The following is a 15,979-nucleotide window of genomic DNA, read 5'->3' on the forward strand; positions in this document are numbered from 1 at the left end:
ACTACTTATTGATTTATATTTATGAGATTATTCATTGATATATGTCTTTATTATGTGTTGTGTGAATCTTTACAAGAATGTTTTATTTGTGTTGTATCTAACTTAAGGCGAAAGTTAGTTTATATATTTGTTGATTTACTATTTTCTATCACACATGCGTTTATGCGTTTGTTGAGTGTTTCAGGAATATACAGGTTGATTCAATTGAGCTGCTGTCTACACTTGCAACTGATGGATAGTAGTTAGGATTGAATTTTAGTATTTATGAGCATTATTTATGTAAAGGGCTTTTACTTGTAAACTTTGAGTTTAGTGTTTGTGTTTTGTCACGGATTGCCAAAGGGAGAGTTTGTTAGGTTCTAAAGATTTAGGAATTTATGTATTTAGATCTCTAATTTTTATTGTTGGCAAACCATGATCAAAACAGGGTGATTAGTCTTGTTTAGGCTTGCTCAAAGTTGTTTCTTTCATGTAAAGTTGGAATCGAGAGGCTGCAGATGCATTGGTGCATTTCAGCCTGGCTCGATCGATCGAAAGAAAGACTCGATCGATCGAATCTCAGGTAGAATGTTTTTCTGTAGAATTTTTCAACTTAGCCCTACCTCATTAAACGTTTAGGGTTTTATGTTTTTGCCCTAGGTATATAAGGCAAAACCCTAGCCACGTTTTCTAGAGTTGCTCTAAGTGTATTGTTGCTCATACTTTGCTGTTTGTATAAATCTCTTGTAAGATCATTGAGGAGCTTTCCTTCACATAAACTTAGGGTTTTCAAGGTAGAGATTATTTCAACATCTTGATGATCAACTCGGTTGCTACCATTGGAGCTTAAAGAATAATAAGCGTGGGTGCTTGTAACTGATTGCACGTGATCGTGTCAGTAAGTTCTACTAGTGGGTAGCATTAGGAAGTCAAGCGGGTGGCTTGTAAGTCCTTTTGTATGAACTTCGATTCTTTTGTATAGTGGATTCAGTTTACCTTGAGGATAGTTAGGTCAAATCCTCCCTAGGCTTTTACCGTGTGGTTTCTTGGGTCATTATATCATTATGTTATTTATATTTCTGCTGCTTTATATTCTTGATATGATTGTTTGATTGTGATAACCAAGATTTGAATAATTTGACTAAGTTAAACACTTGGCTAATTAACTAGGTTAATTTGGTTGGATTAAGGGGTCTAAAACCGTTCAATATCTACAAAGTTGGGATAGGGTCATTACATATATGATATACAAATCACATCATCTTGATGCGAATATATTTTTTTTTAAATGGATGTAATCATAATTTATGTGATTGTTCAACAAACAAAATTACTACTAATGTGTGTTTGTTTGTTTGGTTTTTGTTTGTTTGTACTTTAAATAAGAAAATACGTAGGATCTTGCAATCCATAATCCGACCTACCTCCTACAATCCTATGTGAAAGCTCAAATAGTGTGAAAACACTATTGCTTGTTTAGATCCCCAAATTAAAACTTATGGTTAGATTGCTTTTATCCTACTTAACTAAGTGTGGAATAAGAGTAAGTGTAACACAATGAAACCGAAACAACTATCTAAGGCATACGCAAATACTATAAACAATAAAAGTAAAGCTTAAAGAGTATGGGAAGAGAGATGCAAACACAAGATAACACTAAGACGTGTTATCGAAGAGGAAACTGAAGTACTCGGCGAAAAACCTCTTCGCGGCTCTCCAAGCCGAATCGATCCACTAGTGAATAAAGTTGGAGTACAAGGATATCAAAAATACCTTCAAAGCCTAATTTACCCAATATACTTGAACCCTCCAAGTACCACCTAAAATGGACTTCATCGAGCCACTAGTTATTCGAATCCCGAAATTAGCTCCAAATTGCATCTGCCAATCAATGGCTTCTTCCAATGCTTCCCACACACACCAAAACTTCTCTCAACACTCAAATTGGGCGAGGAACATGTTTGGGCTAAGAACCTCTCAAGGATTTGTAACTGGAGAAGTAGGAGTGGAGGAAAACTAAGAGAAATTATGTAGACGATTGTGGGTTTACAATCTCTAACTATCAAGTGTTTTTCTAGGGTTTTCTCTCTAAAAGTCTCCTTACAATTTTGTGGGTAATGTGGGCTTATATAGTGTTGGAAAATAAATGAGAAAAACACACTTTAAAAAGTTCTAGGTAGAGATTTTCGTGGGTCACTTGTGGGTAGGCAAAGTCACAAAGTGATTCGCGAAATACAGTGTGGCATAAGTCCTTTTAGCTTCTAGCAAGTGCTTCTCATGTGGCCTTTCACGGGTCGTCCACTCACAAGCAAGTTGTGAACTTCACTGTCTTCATAATTCTTCACCAGACTCTCACACTCAAACCTTACATTAAATCCCACAAACATACCGGAAAATAATTGAACAAAATAAAATCAAATTTGATATGGAATTAAAGCTGTTGTGAAATTTTAAAATACTCGCAAGTGTATGAACCGTACCGAAGTATAGTTTGACAAGAACGAGGTCAAACCCACAGGGACTTGAATGAACGTAGGAAAATTAATTAAACCTTAACCAAATTAATCCTAATGTAATTTACTAAAAATTGGTTGTTTTGAAATTAAATAAACTAAACAAATAATTAAACTAAGCAAAGATATAAAGCAATAAAAAGATGTAAACAATCAAGGGAAAGGAATTAAGGTTTTGGAATCCTCCTTGTAAGTTATATAAGCATATATTTATGATTATTAATTTTTCCCAACCACTGCATGATAATCTAGAAATCAATCTTACTATCATGGAAAATATCATCATTAAAACTTATGTTTAAAAATCTAAAGCATGTTCTTCTTTGCTTTTTAAGTATAAAACCAAATCATCAATAGTATCCGTATCCAAACAAATCACAAGATATATCCAATTCCAAAAATCAAATCATAACTTGTATCCATTGATAGACAAATCACACACGATATCCAATTTTATAATCAAGAATTAATAAACCAAGCATTTAATTAATTAAGACAAATCCTAAATCATGAGAAAAATATGATTGAACTCATATCTAGAATCCCATTTTAGTTAATTGATATGAAGTAAGAACAATTTAAATCATTAAAGAACAACTATTGTGGGAAAAATCAAATCACATAAATATTACTGATAATCCTTAACAAGGTTTCATCCTCAACCCTAATTATAAATTTAGCTACTCATGGTAATTGAAATAAAACAAAAGAATAAAATACTAAACATTAAACTAGACAAATAAAATAGAGAAAGAAATAGTCACAATGCTATCATGGAGAAAAGTTACAGAGAAGCCACATGCGGCATTGCCTCTTACTCCAATTTTCTGTTTTGTATCTCAGCCCTAGCACTAGCCTTTAAATAGGTCAAGGAATCCTATTACAAGTTGAATTCCCGTTTGGAGAAAATCCCAGACTTTTAGGCTTCACTTTACCAACTATTTTGGCCCAATTAACTTCAGAATTCGGGCTCCTGGTAAACTAAAAAGTTGTAGCCCTTTAAGTTAAATTTTTAGTCTAACTTGAATCATCTCGATTGGATATATAAGTCTAAAGTTATGCCGAAAATACTAACTGATGTGTAGGCTGAAATCCTAATCCGAATTGGACTTGGATTTGGTGCAAATTTCCTTTGATTTCTTACTCCAATTGGACTTAAATTTAATTAACTTGGTCTTCTCTTGAATTCATGCCTGGTTGGATGTAAGTTGGCTTGATTCAATTGACCTAGCCCCACTTTACATGTAAAACGCTTGTTACTTGCAACACAAAGATAGTACATAATCAATCACAAAATAACATAAAAGTAAAGCTAAATATGTAGATATGTGAGTATTTTATTGTATATATTTCATGCACATCAAATACCCCAAAACCTGCATTTTGCTAGTCCTCGAGCAAAATAGAGAAAGAGTAAAACAAAACAATGAAATTAAAAACAAAGAAAAAGGAAATCCTAACTAATCCACTTTCGCTGGAAATTTCAATTGCATTTAGCGTATGCAACAAGCCTTTAAACCCCTAGCTTACACTAGTGGATGAGTTGTAGTCTCATGAAGGTTTGTAGGGAATATACCCACAAAATTCTGAGAATGAATACTAAAATAAACAAAACAAAGAAAATCAAATTTTTTTTTTTTTTTTTAGTTGCCTTTTGCAAAGAGGATTAGTTCAAGTTCAAAAACACTTCAAATGCTAAAGAAATTTCTCATGCCATCAAAACTCACTGTAAGTGAAGAGTGGTAGCCAACCCAAACATACTCTTAGTTTTAGAATAAACTTGACTCGAATCTCTATTTGAAAGTATGCTTCAACTCAAATCTTTCTGGTGTTATCACTTAACAAATGAAATCACTTTGAAATGGGGTGTAACACTCTCAACAGTATATGTGAGCGGAATAATGTAAGAAAAACCAAACATCTCACATATAAATCACATGAAAAACGCTTAATCAAGAAAGAACAAGTAGTTTCATGAAAGGATGCCAAAAAGAATTTATACCACACCCTTTTCTTCTCAGTTATATCAATATCTAAACTATACAATCTTCAATATCTGAACCATACAATCTTCAAGATCAAATAAGGACTTTATTAGGACGTAATGTAGGGTAAAAGTAAAGGGAACGAAATAAATATGGGAATGTCAACTCTTTTCGGAATTTCCATTCAACATTTTTTTTTTCAACTCTTCTTCTTCAAAGCAGTAATCCTTCCTTCTATTTTACTTCTCAAAATTTAATGAGAACCCTTTTTATTTTCTTCTTTTTGACACTTTTTTTTTTTCAATTCTTGTTTTCTTTCTTCTTTGAATTCTCGCATAAACCACCACATTGAAACAAACTGATCAAATTCCATTTTGAAACACTATGGATAAGGGTTTTAAGAAAGAAAGGCTAATTAAAAGGCTCAATGGGGTGGCTAGCGATAATGTATCAAAAAAGAAAAACACATATATGGCTCAAAGTAGACAAAAATGGCCTGATCTCATCTCTCAAAGACTGGTATAGTTCATTCAACATCAATGACTTTAAAAAATTCAAGTGTGGCATAAAATCATTTTTTTTTTCTTGGCCAAAAGAAAGAACAATGAGACTACAACAAGGGAAATATGTTACACACTTCCAAATGAACTTTAAGATTAGAAACAATAAATAATCCTCAACAAAATAATGATTAGCTCAAAACTCATAGGGGTTACAATCTCCACATTGTTATCATCAAGATTTTCTAATCATTTTTATCCTTCAACAAGTTGTATCTGAGTGGCTATGTGCATGTGCAATGAATTGAGCATGAAAGCAATGAAATTCTTTAAGCAAAAGTAGTATAACGAACTCAAAACATAAACCTCAAGCTAGGCAAAAGATTATTATTATTTTTTTATTTAACACAACTAAACAAAACAAAACAAAAAGATAGAAATCTCTATACACCCCCCCCCCCTCGGGGGAAACCTAAACTAAACGTTGTCGTCAATGTTAAAAATTATACTCTCAAATATATGTCTTGAATGAAAAGAGAGCAAAATATTAATATGCAACCTGAGAACCAAGTAGAAACAAGTAAGGTAAGGAGAAGGAGGAGGCGTACCTTGATCAAGCTGATTGTTATAAATTTCAATTTCTGTCAAATATCAGCTAGAACAAAAGAAAATAAAACTAAACAAGAAAATAAGCACAAGGTCTAATCTAGAAGCAGAAAATAAAAAAGAGAAAAAGAAAAGAAAAAAATAAATGCAAACCTGTTAAACACAACCGGGATCAATCCTGATAAACAGGATCATCCAAGAGGACTTCTTCAACTTTTGGAGGCTCAAGTTCTAAAAATGGTTTCAAACGTTGGCCATTAACTTTAAACATATCACCATTTTTAGGATTCTCAATCTCAATAGCACCATGGGCATAAACAGTGCGAACTATGAATGGACCAGTCCATCGAGATCGTAACTTGCCTGAAAAGAGATGCAAACAAGAATTATAAAGAACTTTTTGACCAGGGTCAAATGATTTTCTCAAGATGTTTTCATCATGAACCCTTTTCATTCGATCCTTATACGATTTGGCACAATTGTATGCATCATTGTGAATTTCCTTTAACTCATTGATTTGGAGTTTCCTTTCAGCACTTGCTTTGTCAATATCAAAATTCAACCGCTTAATAGCCCAATAAGCTCTATGCTCTAACTTAACAGGGAGGTGACAAGCCTTACCATACACAATTCGATAGGGAGACATTCCAATGGGAGTCTTAAATATTGTACGGTGTGCCCAAAATGCATCATTGAGTCTTAAAGACCAATCTTTCTGAGTAGGGTTAACTGTTTTCTCCAATATTCTCTTAATTTCCCTATTAGATATCTCTACTTGACCACTTTTCTGTGGGTGATAAGGTGTTGCAACCTTATGAGTGATGCCATGTTTCTTCATTAGTTGCTCAAAAACTCTATTGCAAAAGTGCTTTCCTCCATCATTAATAATGGCATGTGGTGTACCAAACCGTGCAAACACATTCTCTCTCAAAAACTTGACTATAACCTTGTGATCATTAGTTCTACATGCAATGGCCTTAACTCACTGAGAAACATAATCAACAGTAACAAGGATGTATAAGTTACCAAAAGAATTAGGAAAAGGACCCATGAAATCAATACCCCAAACATCAAATACCTCAACAATCAAAATAGGGTTCAATGGCATCATATTTCTTTTTCCAATACTCCCTAACTTTTGGCATCTCGCATAAGCTGAACAATATGCATGGGAATCACGAAAAATGGAAGGCCAATAAAATCCACATTGCAAAATCTTGGCAGTAGTCTTTCTTGAACTAAAGTGGCCTCCACAAGCATGATCATGACAAAAGGAGATAACATTCTATTGGTCACTCTCAGATTTGTATCTCCTAATTATTTGATCAGAACAGTACTTAAACAAGTATGGATCATCCCAAAAGAAATACTTAACCTCAGCCACAAATTTAGACTTATCTTGTTTAGTCCAATGCGAAGGCATTTGATTAGTGACAAGATAGTTTGCAATATCAGCCTACCAAGGTCTATAGGATACATGCAACAACTACTTATCAGGGAAAGATTCAAGAATAGGTAAACTGTCATCAGTGTGCTTAACAATTAATCTAGACAAATGGTCAGCTACTACATTTTCGGTTCCCTTCTTGTCCCAAATACCAAGATCAAATTCTTGTAACAATAAAATCCCTCAGATAAGTCGAGCTTTAGCTTCTTTTTGGAGAAAAGATAATTTAGTGCAGCATGATCCAAATAAATTAAGATCTTAGACCCCAGCAAATAGGACCTAAATTTATCCAAGGCAAAAACAATTGCTAACAACTCTTTTTCTGTTGTAGAGTAGTTCATTTGAGCATCATTTAGAGTCTTACTAGTATAATAAATCACATGGGGAACCTTTCCAACCCACTGTCCTAAACAACACCAATTGCATAGTCAGAGGCATCACACATAATCTCAAAAGGCACTTTCCAATCAGGTGGTTGAATGATAGGTGCAGAAGTCAACTTAGTTTTTAGTCTCTTAAATGCATGGAGACACTTATCATCAAACACAAATGGGGCATCTTTGGCAAGAAGGTTGCATAAGGGCCTTGAGATTTTACTAAAATCCTTGATAAACCTTTGATAGAATCCTGCATGACTTAAAAATGATCTAATTCCCTTAATAGATCGAGGAGGTGGAAGGTTAGAAATCAAATCTATTTTGGCCTTATCAACCTCAATACCATTTTTTGATATGACATGCCCAAGAACAATTCCCTTTCTCACCATAAAATGACATTTCTTCCAATTGAGAACAAGATTCTTCTCCTTACACCGCACTAACACTAAAGATAGGTGGTGCAAACATTCTTCAAAAGTGGACCCAAATACTGAAAAGTCATCCATAAATACCTCCAAAAATTGTCCCACCATATCAAAAAAAATACTAATCATGCACCTTTGAAATGTATCAGGAGCATTACATAAACCAAATGGCATGCGATGGTAGGCAAATGTCCCAAAGTGGCATGTGAAGGTAGTCTTTTCTTGATCTTCTGGTGTAATGGGAATTTGATTATATCCAAAATATCCATCAAGAAAACAATAATAAGCATTACCAGCTAACCTTTCCAACATTTGGTCTATAAAAGGAAGAGGAAAATGATATTTTCTTGTTATGGCATTCAACTTACGGTAATCAATGCATACTCTCCATCCTGTTTGCACACGAGTTGGGACTAACTGATCATCCTCATTCTTAACAACTGTTGTGCCATATTTCTTTGGTACAACTTGAACTGGACTCACCCAATTACTTTCAGAAATTGGGTAAATAATACCCACATCCAAAAGCTTCAAAACTTCAGCTCTCACTACCTTTTACATAATAGCGTTTAGATGTCTTTGTGGTTCACGTGAAGTTTTAGCATTCTCTTCTAAGTGAATTCTATGCATACCCACAGATGGACTAATACCTTTGATATTAGCAATTGACCAACCTATAGCTTCCTTATGCTCTTGAAGTACACTTATCAGTTGGTGTTCCCTAAGGTCATCCAAATCTTTAGAAGAACCTAAAAAGGCATACTTAAGTGTGTCAAGTAATGGTTTCAACCCCAACTTTGGTGGTTCCACAACAGATGGGGGTGGGGATGAAGAAAGTGGAAGAGGGATCACTTTTGGTTGCCAACTATCAATACTTAAAAGAGGAACAGAATCTAACAATGCATTGACCTCTTCAATTGAGTGTTCAATATCAAAATTGCAACCAAAAAGACTTAAGCAAGCCTCTAGAGGATCTTCATAACTTGATTGCAGGAAAGTATCATGGACTAAACTCTCAATCATATCAACCTCACAGATACCTCATTGTTTAGCACTTGTTTACTTATGTGGAAGATATTAAGCTCAACAGTCATATGTCCAAAAGAAATCTTCACTACACCACTCCGACAACTAATCAAAGCATTGGATGTGGCTAAGAAAGGGCGACCCAAAATGATATGGACTTGTGTACTAGCATTTAGAGCAAGCTCAGTATCTAACACAACAAAATCAACAGGAAAGTAGAATGCATCCACCTTAATTAGCACATCCTCAACAATACCTCTAGGGATTTTCATAGACCTATCAGTTAATTGAAGTGTCATGTTTGTTGGTTTTAACTCCCCCAAAACCTAGCTGTAATTATATTGAATATGGCAATAAGTTCACACTTGCCCCCAAATCTTAGAAAACTCGCTCAATGAGATGATCCCCAATCTTGCATGAAATTGTAGGGGATCTTGGGTCGCCCTTATAGGATATTTATTCTGAATGATTGAATTGATTTGCTCTGTCAAAAATGCCTTTCTAGGGACATTTGTCTTTCTCTTCATTGTCACAAGATCTTCTAGAAACTTGGCATAAGCAAGAACTTGCTAGATTGCATCAAGAAATGGAATGTTTATTTGCACTTGCTTAAAAACCTCTAAAATGTCTCCAAATTGTGCACTTTTCTGAGGACTGATTAACCTTTGAGGAAATGGAGCTTTAGGAACAAACCTCTTATCAAGGGGGGAACTAAGATCCTGAATTGGAGTTGAGGTTAAGTTGCCATTCTTTTCTTTATGATCATCCTGTGAGCTATGAACTCCTTTTTCCTCTAACACAGTATTTTCATTATCCTCCACTTCTGGCATTTTCACTTGATTATCAACTTGCTTATCGGACCTAAGGGTAATAATAGACTGAACGTGTTCTTGTCCATGAATAGAACTAGAAGAACCATTGATGGCATACTGTCCTTTTGGGTTAGGTATGGGTTGACTAGGAAACTTTCCTTTTTCCCCCTCTCCAACTTGGGTTGCTAACTGGCCAACTTGATTTTTCAACTTTGAAATAGCTTGAGTATTCAAATGGGTAGAACTTTTCATCTCTTGAATGGCTTGGCTAGTTGATTGCATGAAAGTTTTGAGAGACTCCTCCAAAGATGGTTATTGTCTTGGTGGTGCTACAAACTGAGGTGTTGATTGAGGAATGGGAGGATATGTTTGACTAGGTGGACGAAATTGACTTTGTTGATGCACTTGTTGTCCACCTACATTTGTGGGAGGCTGATTTTGCCTTCATGAGAAATTAGGATGGTTCCTTCAACTTGGATTGTATGTCTCTAAAAATGGACTAGCAAATGGCTTTCCATAATTGTTCAGTGCATTTGCTTGCTCAGTATAAAAATCAGGGTACCCAGCTGCGGAAGGACACATTTGTGTTGTATGCATAGAACTTGCACAAATAGAACATGTTTCACTTTGAACTTGATTGACAGAGTTCATCCCTCTACCTAAAGCTAAAGCCTCAACCTTACGAGTGAGATTGTCCAACCTAGCTTTTATGTCTAAATCTTCATTGACTTCATACAATCCTCCTTTTTTAATTGCAGGGGTAAATCTCTCTTTACGGTTGGAAAAATCCCATTGTTGTGAACTTTCAGAAAAATTCTCAAGAAATTTGTATGCCTCATCATCTACAAGACTCAAAAATCCACCACCACTCATGGACTTAATCATGTTACGATTTGTTTGAGTCAAACCATTATAAAAATATTGTACTAGTCTCCATGTTTCAAAACCATGATGAGGACACTTTAGGATCAAGTCCTTAAATCTCTCCCAACTCTCATAAAATTTCTCTTGTTCATCCTGATAAAAATCTGCAATCTCTCTCCTCAAAGCATTGGTCTTGGCCATTGGGAAAAATTTAGAGAGGAATTTTGTAACCAATAGTTCCCATGAAGTGATAGATCTAGGTGACAAAGAATTAAGCCATACTTTTGCCTTATCCTTCAAGGAAAAAGGGAATAAATGCAAGCGAACAGAGTCATCAGTGAAATTTTGGAACTTACAAGTAGCACAAATCTCAAGAAAATCTTTTACATGCATATAAGGTCTTCTCTATCCAATCTATGAAAAGTAGGAAGAAAGTGAATTATCTGTGGTTTCAACTTAAAATGTGTAGCAGTGGTTGTAGGCAATGCTATGCAAGATGGAGGGTTGGTGGTTATGGGTGAGAACAACTCCCTAAGAGTTTTTGAATCATCTCCTATTTCTCCCATTGTGGATGAATAATCAAAACTAACAAGATGATTTTCTTTATCACATATCCAAGTTCTCATACACCAAGCACAATTTTTTTTTTATTTAAAAATAAATAAATTTCAACTACAACTAGTAGAAGGAAAAATTCAATTAAGACCTAATTTATTTTCCTAACCAAGTCCCTAGCAACGGCGCCAAAAACCTTTTGTGAAATTTTAAAATACTCGCAAGTGTACGAACCGTACCAAAGTATAGTTTGACAAGAACGAGGTCAAACCCATAGGGACTTGAATGAATGTAGGAAAATTAATTAAACCTTAACCAAATTAATCCTAATCTAGTTTAATAAAAATTGGTTGTTTTGAAATTAAATAAACTAAACAAATAATTAAACTAAGCAAAGATATAAAGCAATAAAAAGATATAAACAATCAAGGGAAAGAAATTAAGGTTTTGGAATCTGCCTTGTAAGTCATATTAGCATATATTTATTATCATTAATTTTTCCCAACCACTGCATGATAATCTAGAAATCAATCTTACTATCATGGAAAATATCATCATTAAAACTTATGTTTAAAAATCTAAAGCATGTTCTTCTTCACTTCTTAATTATAAAACCAAATCATTAATTGTATCTGTAGCCAAACAAATCACAAGATATATCAAATTCTAAAAATCAAATCATAACTTGTATCTATTAACAGACAAATCACAAACGATATCCAATTTTATAATCAAGAATTAATAAACCAAGCATTCAATTAATTAAGATAGATCCTAAATCATGAGAAAAACATGATTGAACTCATATCTAGAATCCCATCTTAGTCAATTGATATGAAGCAAGAACAATTTAAATCATTAAAGTACAACTATTGTGGGAAAAATCAAATCACATAAATATTACTGATAATCCTTAACAAGGTTTCATCCTCAACCTTACTTATAAATTTAGCTACTCATGGTAATTGAAATGAAACAAAGGAATAAAATACTAAACATCAAACTAGACAAATAAAATAGAGAAAGAAATAGTCACAATGCTATCATGGAGAAAAGCTACAGAGAAGCCACATGCGGCACTACCTCTTGCTCAAATTTTCTGTTTTGAATCTCAACCCTAGCACTAGCCTTTAAAAAGGTCAAGGAATTCTATTATAAGTTGAATTCCCGTTTGGAGAAAATCATAGATTTTTAGGCTTCACTTAGTCGACTATTTTGGCCCATTTAACGTCAGAATTCGGGCTCCTACTACAAAGTTGTAGCCCTTTAAGTTAACTTTCCAACTCAACTTGAATCATCTCGATTGGATATCTGAGCCAAAAGTTATGCCAAAAATACTAACTGATGTGTAGGCTGGAATCCTAATCCGAATTGGACTTGGATTTGGTGCAAATTTCCTTTGATTCCTTACTCCAATTGGACTTAAATTTAATTAACTTGGTCTTCTCTTGAATTTATGCCTGGCTGGATGTAAGTTGGCTTGATTCAATTGGCCTAGCCCCACTTTGCATATAAAGCCCTTGTTACCTGCAACACAAAGATATTACATAATCAGTCACAAAATAACATAAAAGTAAAGTTAAATATGTAGATATGTGAGTATTTTATTGTATATATTTCATACACATCAAAAGCCAACAAAAACATAGTTGTAAATCACAACTTTACACTACATGTTTTGACAATCTTGACTAAATGGTGATGCCCAAAACTGTCAATGGTTTGCAAAGACTATGCTATAAAATGTTGTGGAACTCAAGAATTATTTTGCTAATTGTTTTTTTGTTTTTGTTTTTATATATACTTAAAAGAGAGTGACATTGTAGCTCATGCTCTAGCTAAGTTGTTTCTCCCCTTTCCCTTGCATTCAAGTGTAATATTGACTTCCTCCCTTCTAATGTTTAAGAAGCTTGGGAGAGAGGCATGCTGCTTGTATATTTTATTTCTGTGGCTGGTTCATGAAATGGAATGGTTGTTTATCAAAGTCAGCGTGAAATCCTTTAAAGCTGTTTTTCTTTTTAATTTTTAATTTTTTTGGTTAGAGGGGGGGTGGGGTTCATGTGGCAGTACAAAAGTTGTCAAATGTGAGTTCCCACATTATGTACTTAGATATTGTCTCAACAAAACTAAATAACTATAGTCATTGTAAATGTAGATTTCAAGTTTGATTTTTAAAAATCTTAATTAATAAACAAACCATTTTAGTTTATTAATATTGTTGTCAAACATATATAAATTGGAATCAGAATGATAATAATAAATTACAATTAATAAAATCAGAAGAAATTTTGTAAAATTTTTTCAATTATTTATTATTATTTTTGTTAAATGTTTTTGTGCATAAATACGGGTTATATGTTAGTATATATTTATACTATTGTAATGGTTACTTATTGTAACTTATACAAATTGTTGATTGTATAATTGATGCGGGAGACGCAAGAAGATTTTTATTTAGTATTATTTATGTTTACAAGTCAATTATATTTTTTATATTTTAGGTCACAGTAGTTTATTAGGCTATTAATATTTTAATTTGGAAGCAGGGTTATTTTTGTAATAAGGCAATTAGGGTTTCCTAACCAATTAGAACTAGGGTTTAGTAATCCTTTATAAGCAACCTATTGTACTCCTTAAGGAGATAGTTGATATTTTGATGAATGAAAAAATGGCCGTTTGGTCTCTCTTTGGTCTGGTATTGACTCCAGGTCTACCTTAAGTGCTGACTCCTAGTGGTTTCCTCGCTTGGTGCTGACTCTAAGCAAGGCCTAGGTGTTGACTCCTAGGTTATATCCATTTATTTTATTGTTATTTCAGTTTTGTTTTGATTGTCCTGCGTCAGTTTTGGCATTAGAGAAAACACCGATCTGTTGAAGCATCACTGTAGGAAAGAACCAGAAAATATCACCCAAAAAAAAAATTAAAAAAAAAAAAATTCGTTACTGTGTTTCTCATCCCATCAAACCACAATACCCACACAAAAGCCAACCACCACAAAGGAAACTAGATCCAGAAAACCCATAACCCATTCCACCAAAATAGCACTATAAGAATTTGTTAATGCCGATCTCACCCCGTCGTTCCAAAGCAGCTGACCACAGCCATCACAAGTTGTCGGAAAGGCCAACCACCACGACCACAACACCATTGAAAGCCTCAGCCTCGCACGCCGCTGGTTCTACTGCAATGCCAAACCTGCATCTATCCAATCTCATGAGGTAACCCACTAGCCTGTCTAAACTCCCCTATTTCCCTTCTTTAGCTATTTACGTAACCAAACTTTTCGTTAAAAAATAAAATAAAAACCAGCAAATTTGTCTCATAAAATTGTACCTGACCCATTAGCCACTCAAACACAATTTTACCTAGCCCAAAAAAAGAACCCAACACAGCCCATTATAAATTTAGCTCAATCCAACAGGCCAGCACCTTTTTTTTTTTTTTTTTTTTTTTTTTTACTGATTTTTCTGTGCATCATCAAGATTAATAGTAATTAAAACAAATGCAAGAGAAATAATAAAGCATTATTGAAGCGGGACAACCAGAACAAAACTGAAACAATAATAAAATAAATGGATATGGCCTAGGAGTTAGCACCTAGGCCTTTCTTGGAGTCAACACCAAGCGGGGAAACCACTAGGAGTCAACACCTAAGGTAGACCTGGAGTCAGCACTAGACCAAAGAGAGACCAAATGACCATTTTTTCATTCATCAAAATATCAACTATCTCATCAAGGAGTACAATAGGTTACTTATAAAGGATTACTAAACCCTAGTTCTAATTGGCTAGAAAACCCTAATTGCCTTATTACGAAAATAACCTTGCTTCCAAATTAAAATATTAATAGCCTAATAAACTACTATGACCTAAAATATAAAAAATACAATTGACTTACAAACATAAATAATACTAAATAAAAATATCCTTACGTCTCCCACATCATTCTCCTTTGGTTGGAGAAAACTCGACCTCGAGTTTTAAAGCATTGAAGGATTAGGATGTTGACAAATAACACTTGCTTCAAGTCTGAAATCACCTTAAGGAGCACAGGGAAAAGAAAAACCTTGAATTCCACCATCAAACTCATTTGGAATAACGAAATCAATGTGTGGAGGCAATATAATCTCTTCTTGAACCTTATGAACCATAGGAAGCACTGTGGAGGGTTGATCAAAAGTACATTCAACAACTTCAACTTTCACATCATGTGCACCCTCAAGCTTGCTGGGTAGTTTTGAGTGGGTTCCATTATCTTTTCTAGCTAGGCATTAATCCTAGTGATTATTTGCTCCCCCAATGTCCACGAAATAGCAAAAAGTGAAAGTAAGAAGATCCAAGGAAATGTCTTCACTTTCATTTATGACCAGACTCATAATTGTTTCCATGGTTGAAAGTACAGTAGGTGGATGGTTAGACCTAATCAGCTTCAAGAAACTTTCAAACATCTCAACAACCAACGCATCACACTCAAGATCCAACATCACCAAGCATAACTTGACCTTTGCAATGGTGTCAAGAATTGAAGTCACCTTTTTATAAGAGCGAGTAGACACATGAGACATATTTTCACATGCTGCCACAATTAATTGAAATATTTCCTTCATTTGCTCATCCTTATATAGGGCATCTGGTGCTGTTATTCTTGTAATCACAGTAATGCAAGATACAACTGAAACCTCCACATCCATTTCAGCATGTCTTAAAAGTTTATTATTGATTAGAGTCTTTACTGAGGGAAAAAGTGCATCTCGCATTGATTTGGATGGTACTTGCTCCACGTATATTAACAAATTTTCAACTTCATCAAGAAGAGTAAGGAGGTCATCAATGGAGGAAGAAGGGTTAAGGATTCTATTCCCAGCCTCCTTAAGCTGCTTTTCAAGTTCAC

General features: G+C 34.3%; 1 protein-coding gene and 1 non-coding gene across 2 annotated transcripts; one reads left to right on the plus strand and one right to left on the minus strand.

Moving 5' to 3' along the window:
• The first annotated feature begins 10,613 nt into the window (after positions 1-10,613).
• On the plus strand, positions 10,614-10,722 carry LOC112025591 (small nucleolar RNA R71). The gene has a single exon (XR_002884265.1). It is a non-coding gene; the product is annotated as a small nucleolar RNA R71 (small nucleolar RNA).
• Positions 10,723-15,365: 4,643 nt separating this feature from the next.
• Positions 15,366-15,779, minus strand: LOC112025553 (sister chromatid cohesion protein PDS5 homolog C). Its single transcript, XM_024058221.1, has one exon. It carries the CDS (start codon positions 15,777-15,779, stop codon positions 15,366-15,368), a length of 414 nt encoding a protein of 137 aa, XP_023913989.1.
• Between the last annotated feature and the right edge of the window lie 200 nt (positions 15,780-15,979).

Source organism: Quercus suber, unplaced genomic scaffold, assembly GCF_002906115.3.
Source record: "Quercus suber isolate HL8 unplaced genomic scaffold, Cork oak 2.0 scaffold_289, whole genome shotgun sequence".
Classification (NCBI taxonomy): Eukaryota; Viridiplantae; Streptophyta; class Magnoliopsida; order Fagales; family Fagaceae; genus Quercus; species Quercus suber.

Coding starts and splice junctions, on each gene's coding strand:
- LOC112025553 (XM_024058221.1), bottom strand. CDS start 15,779: ATGGATGTGGAGGTTTCAGTTGTATCTTGCATTACTGTGATTACAAGA.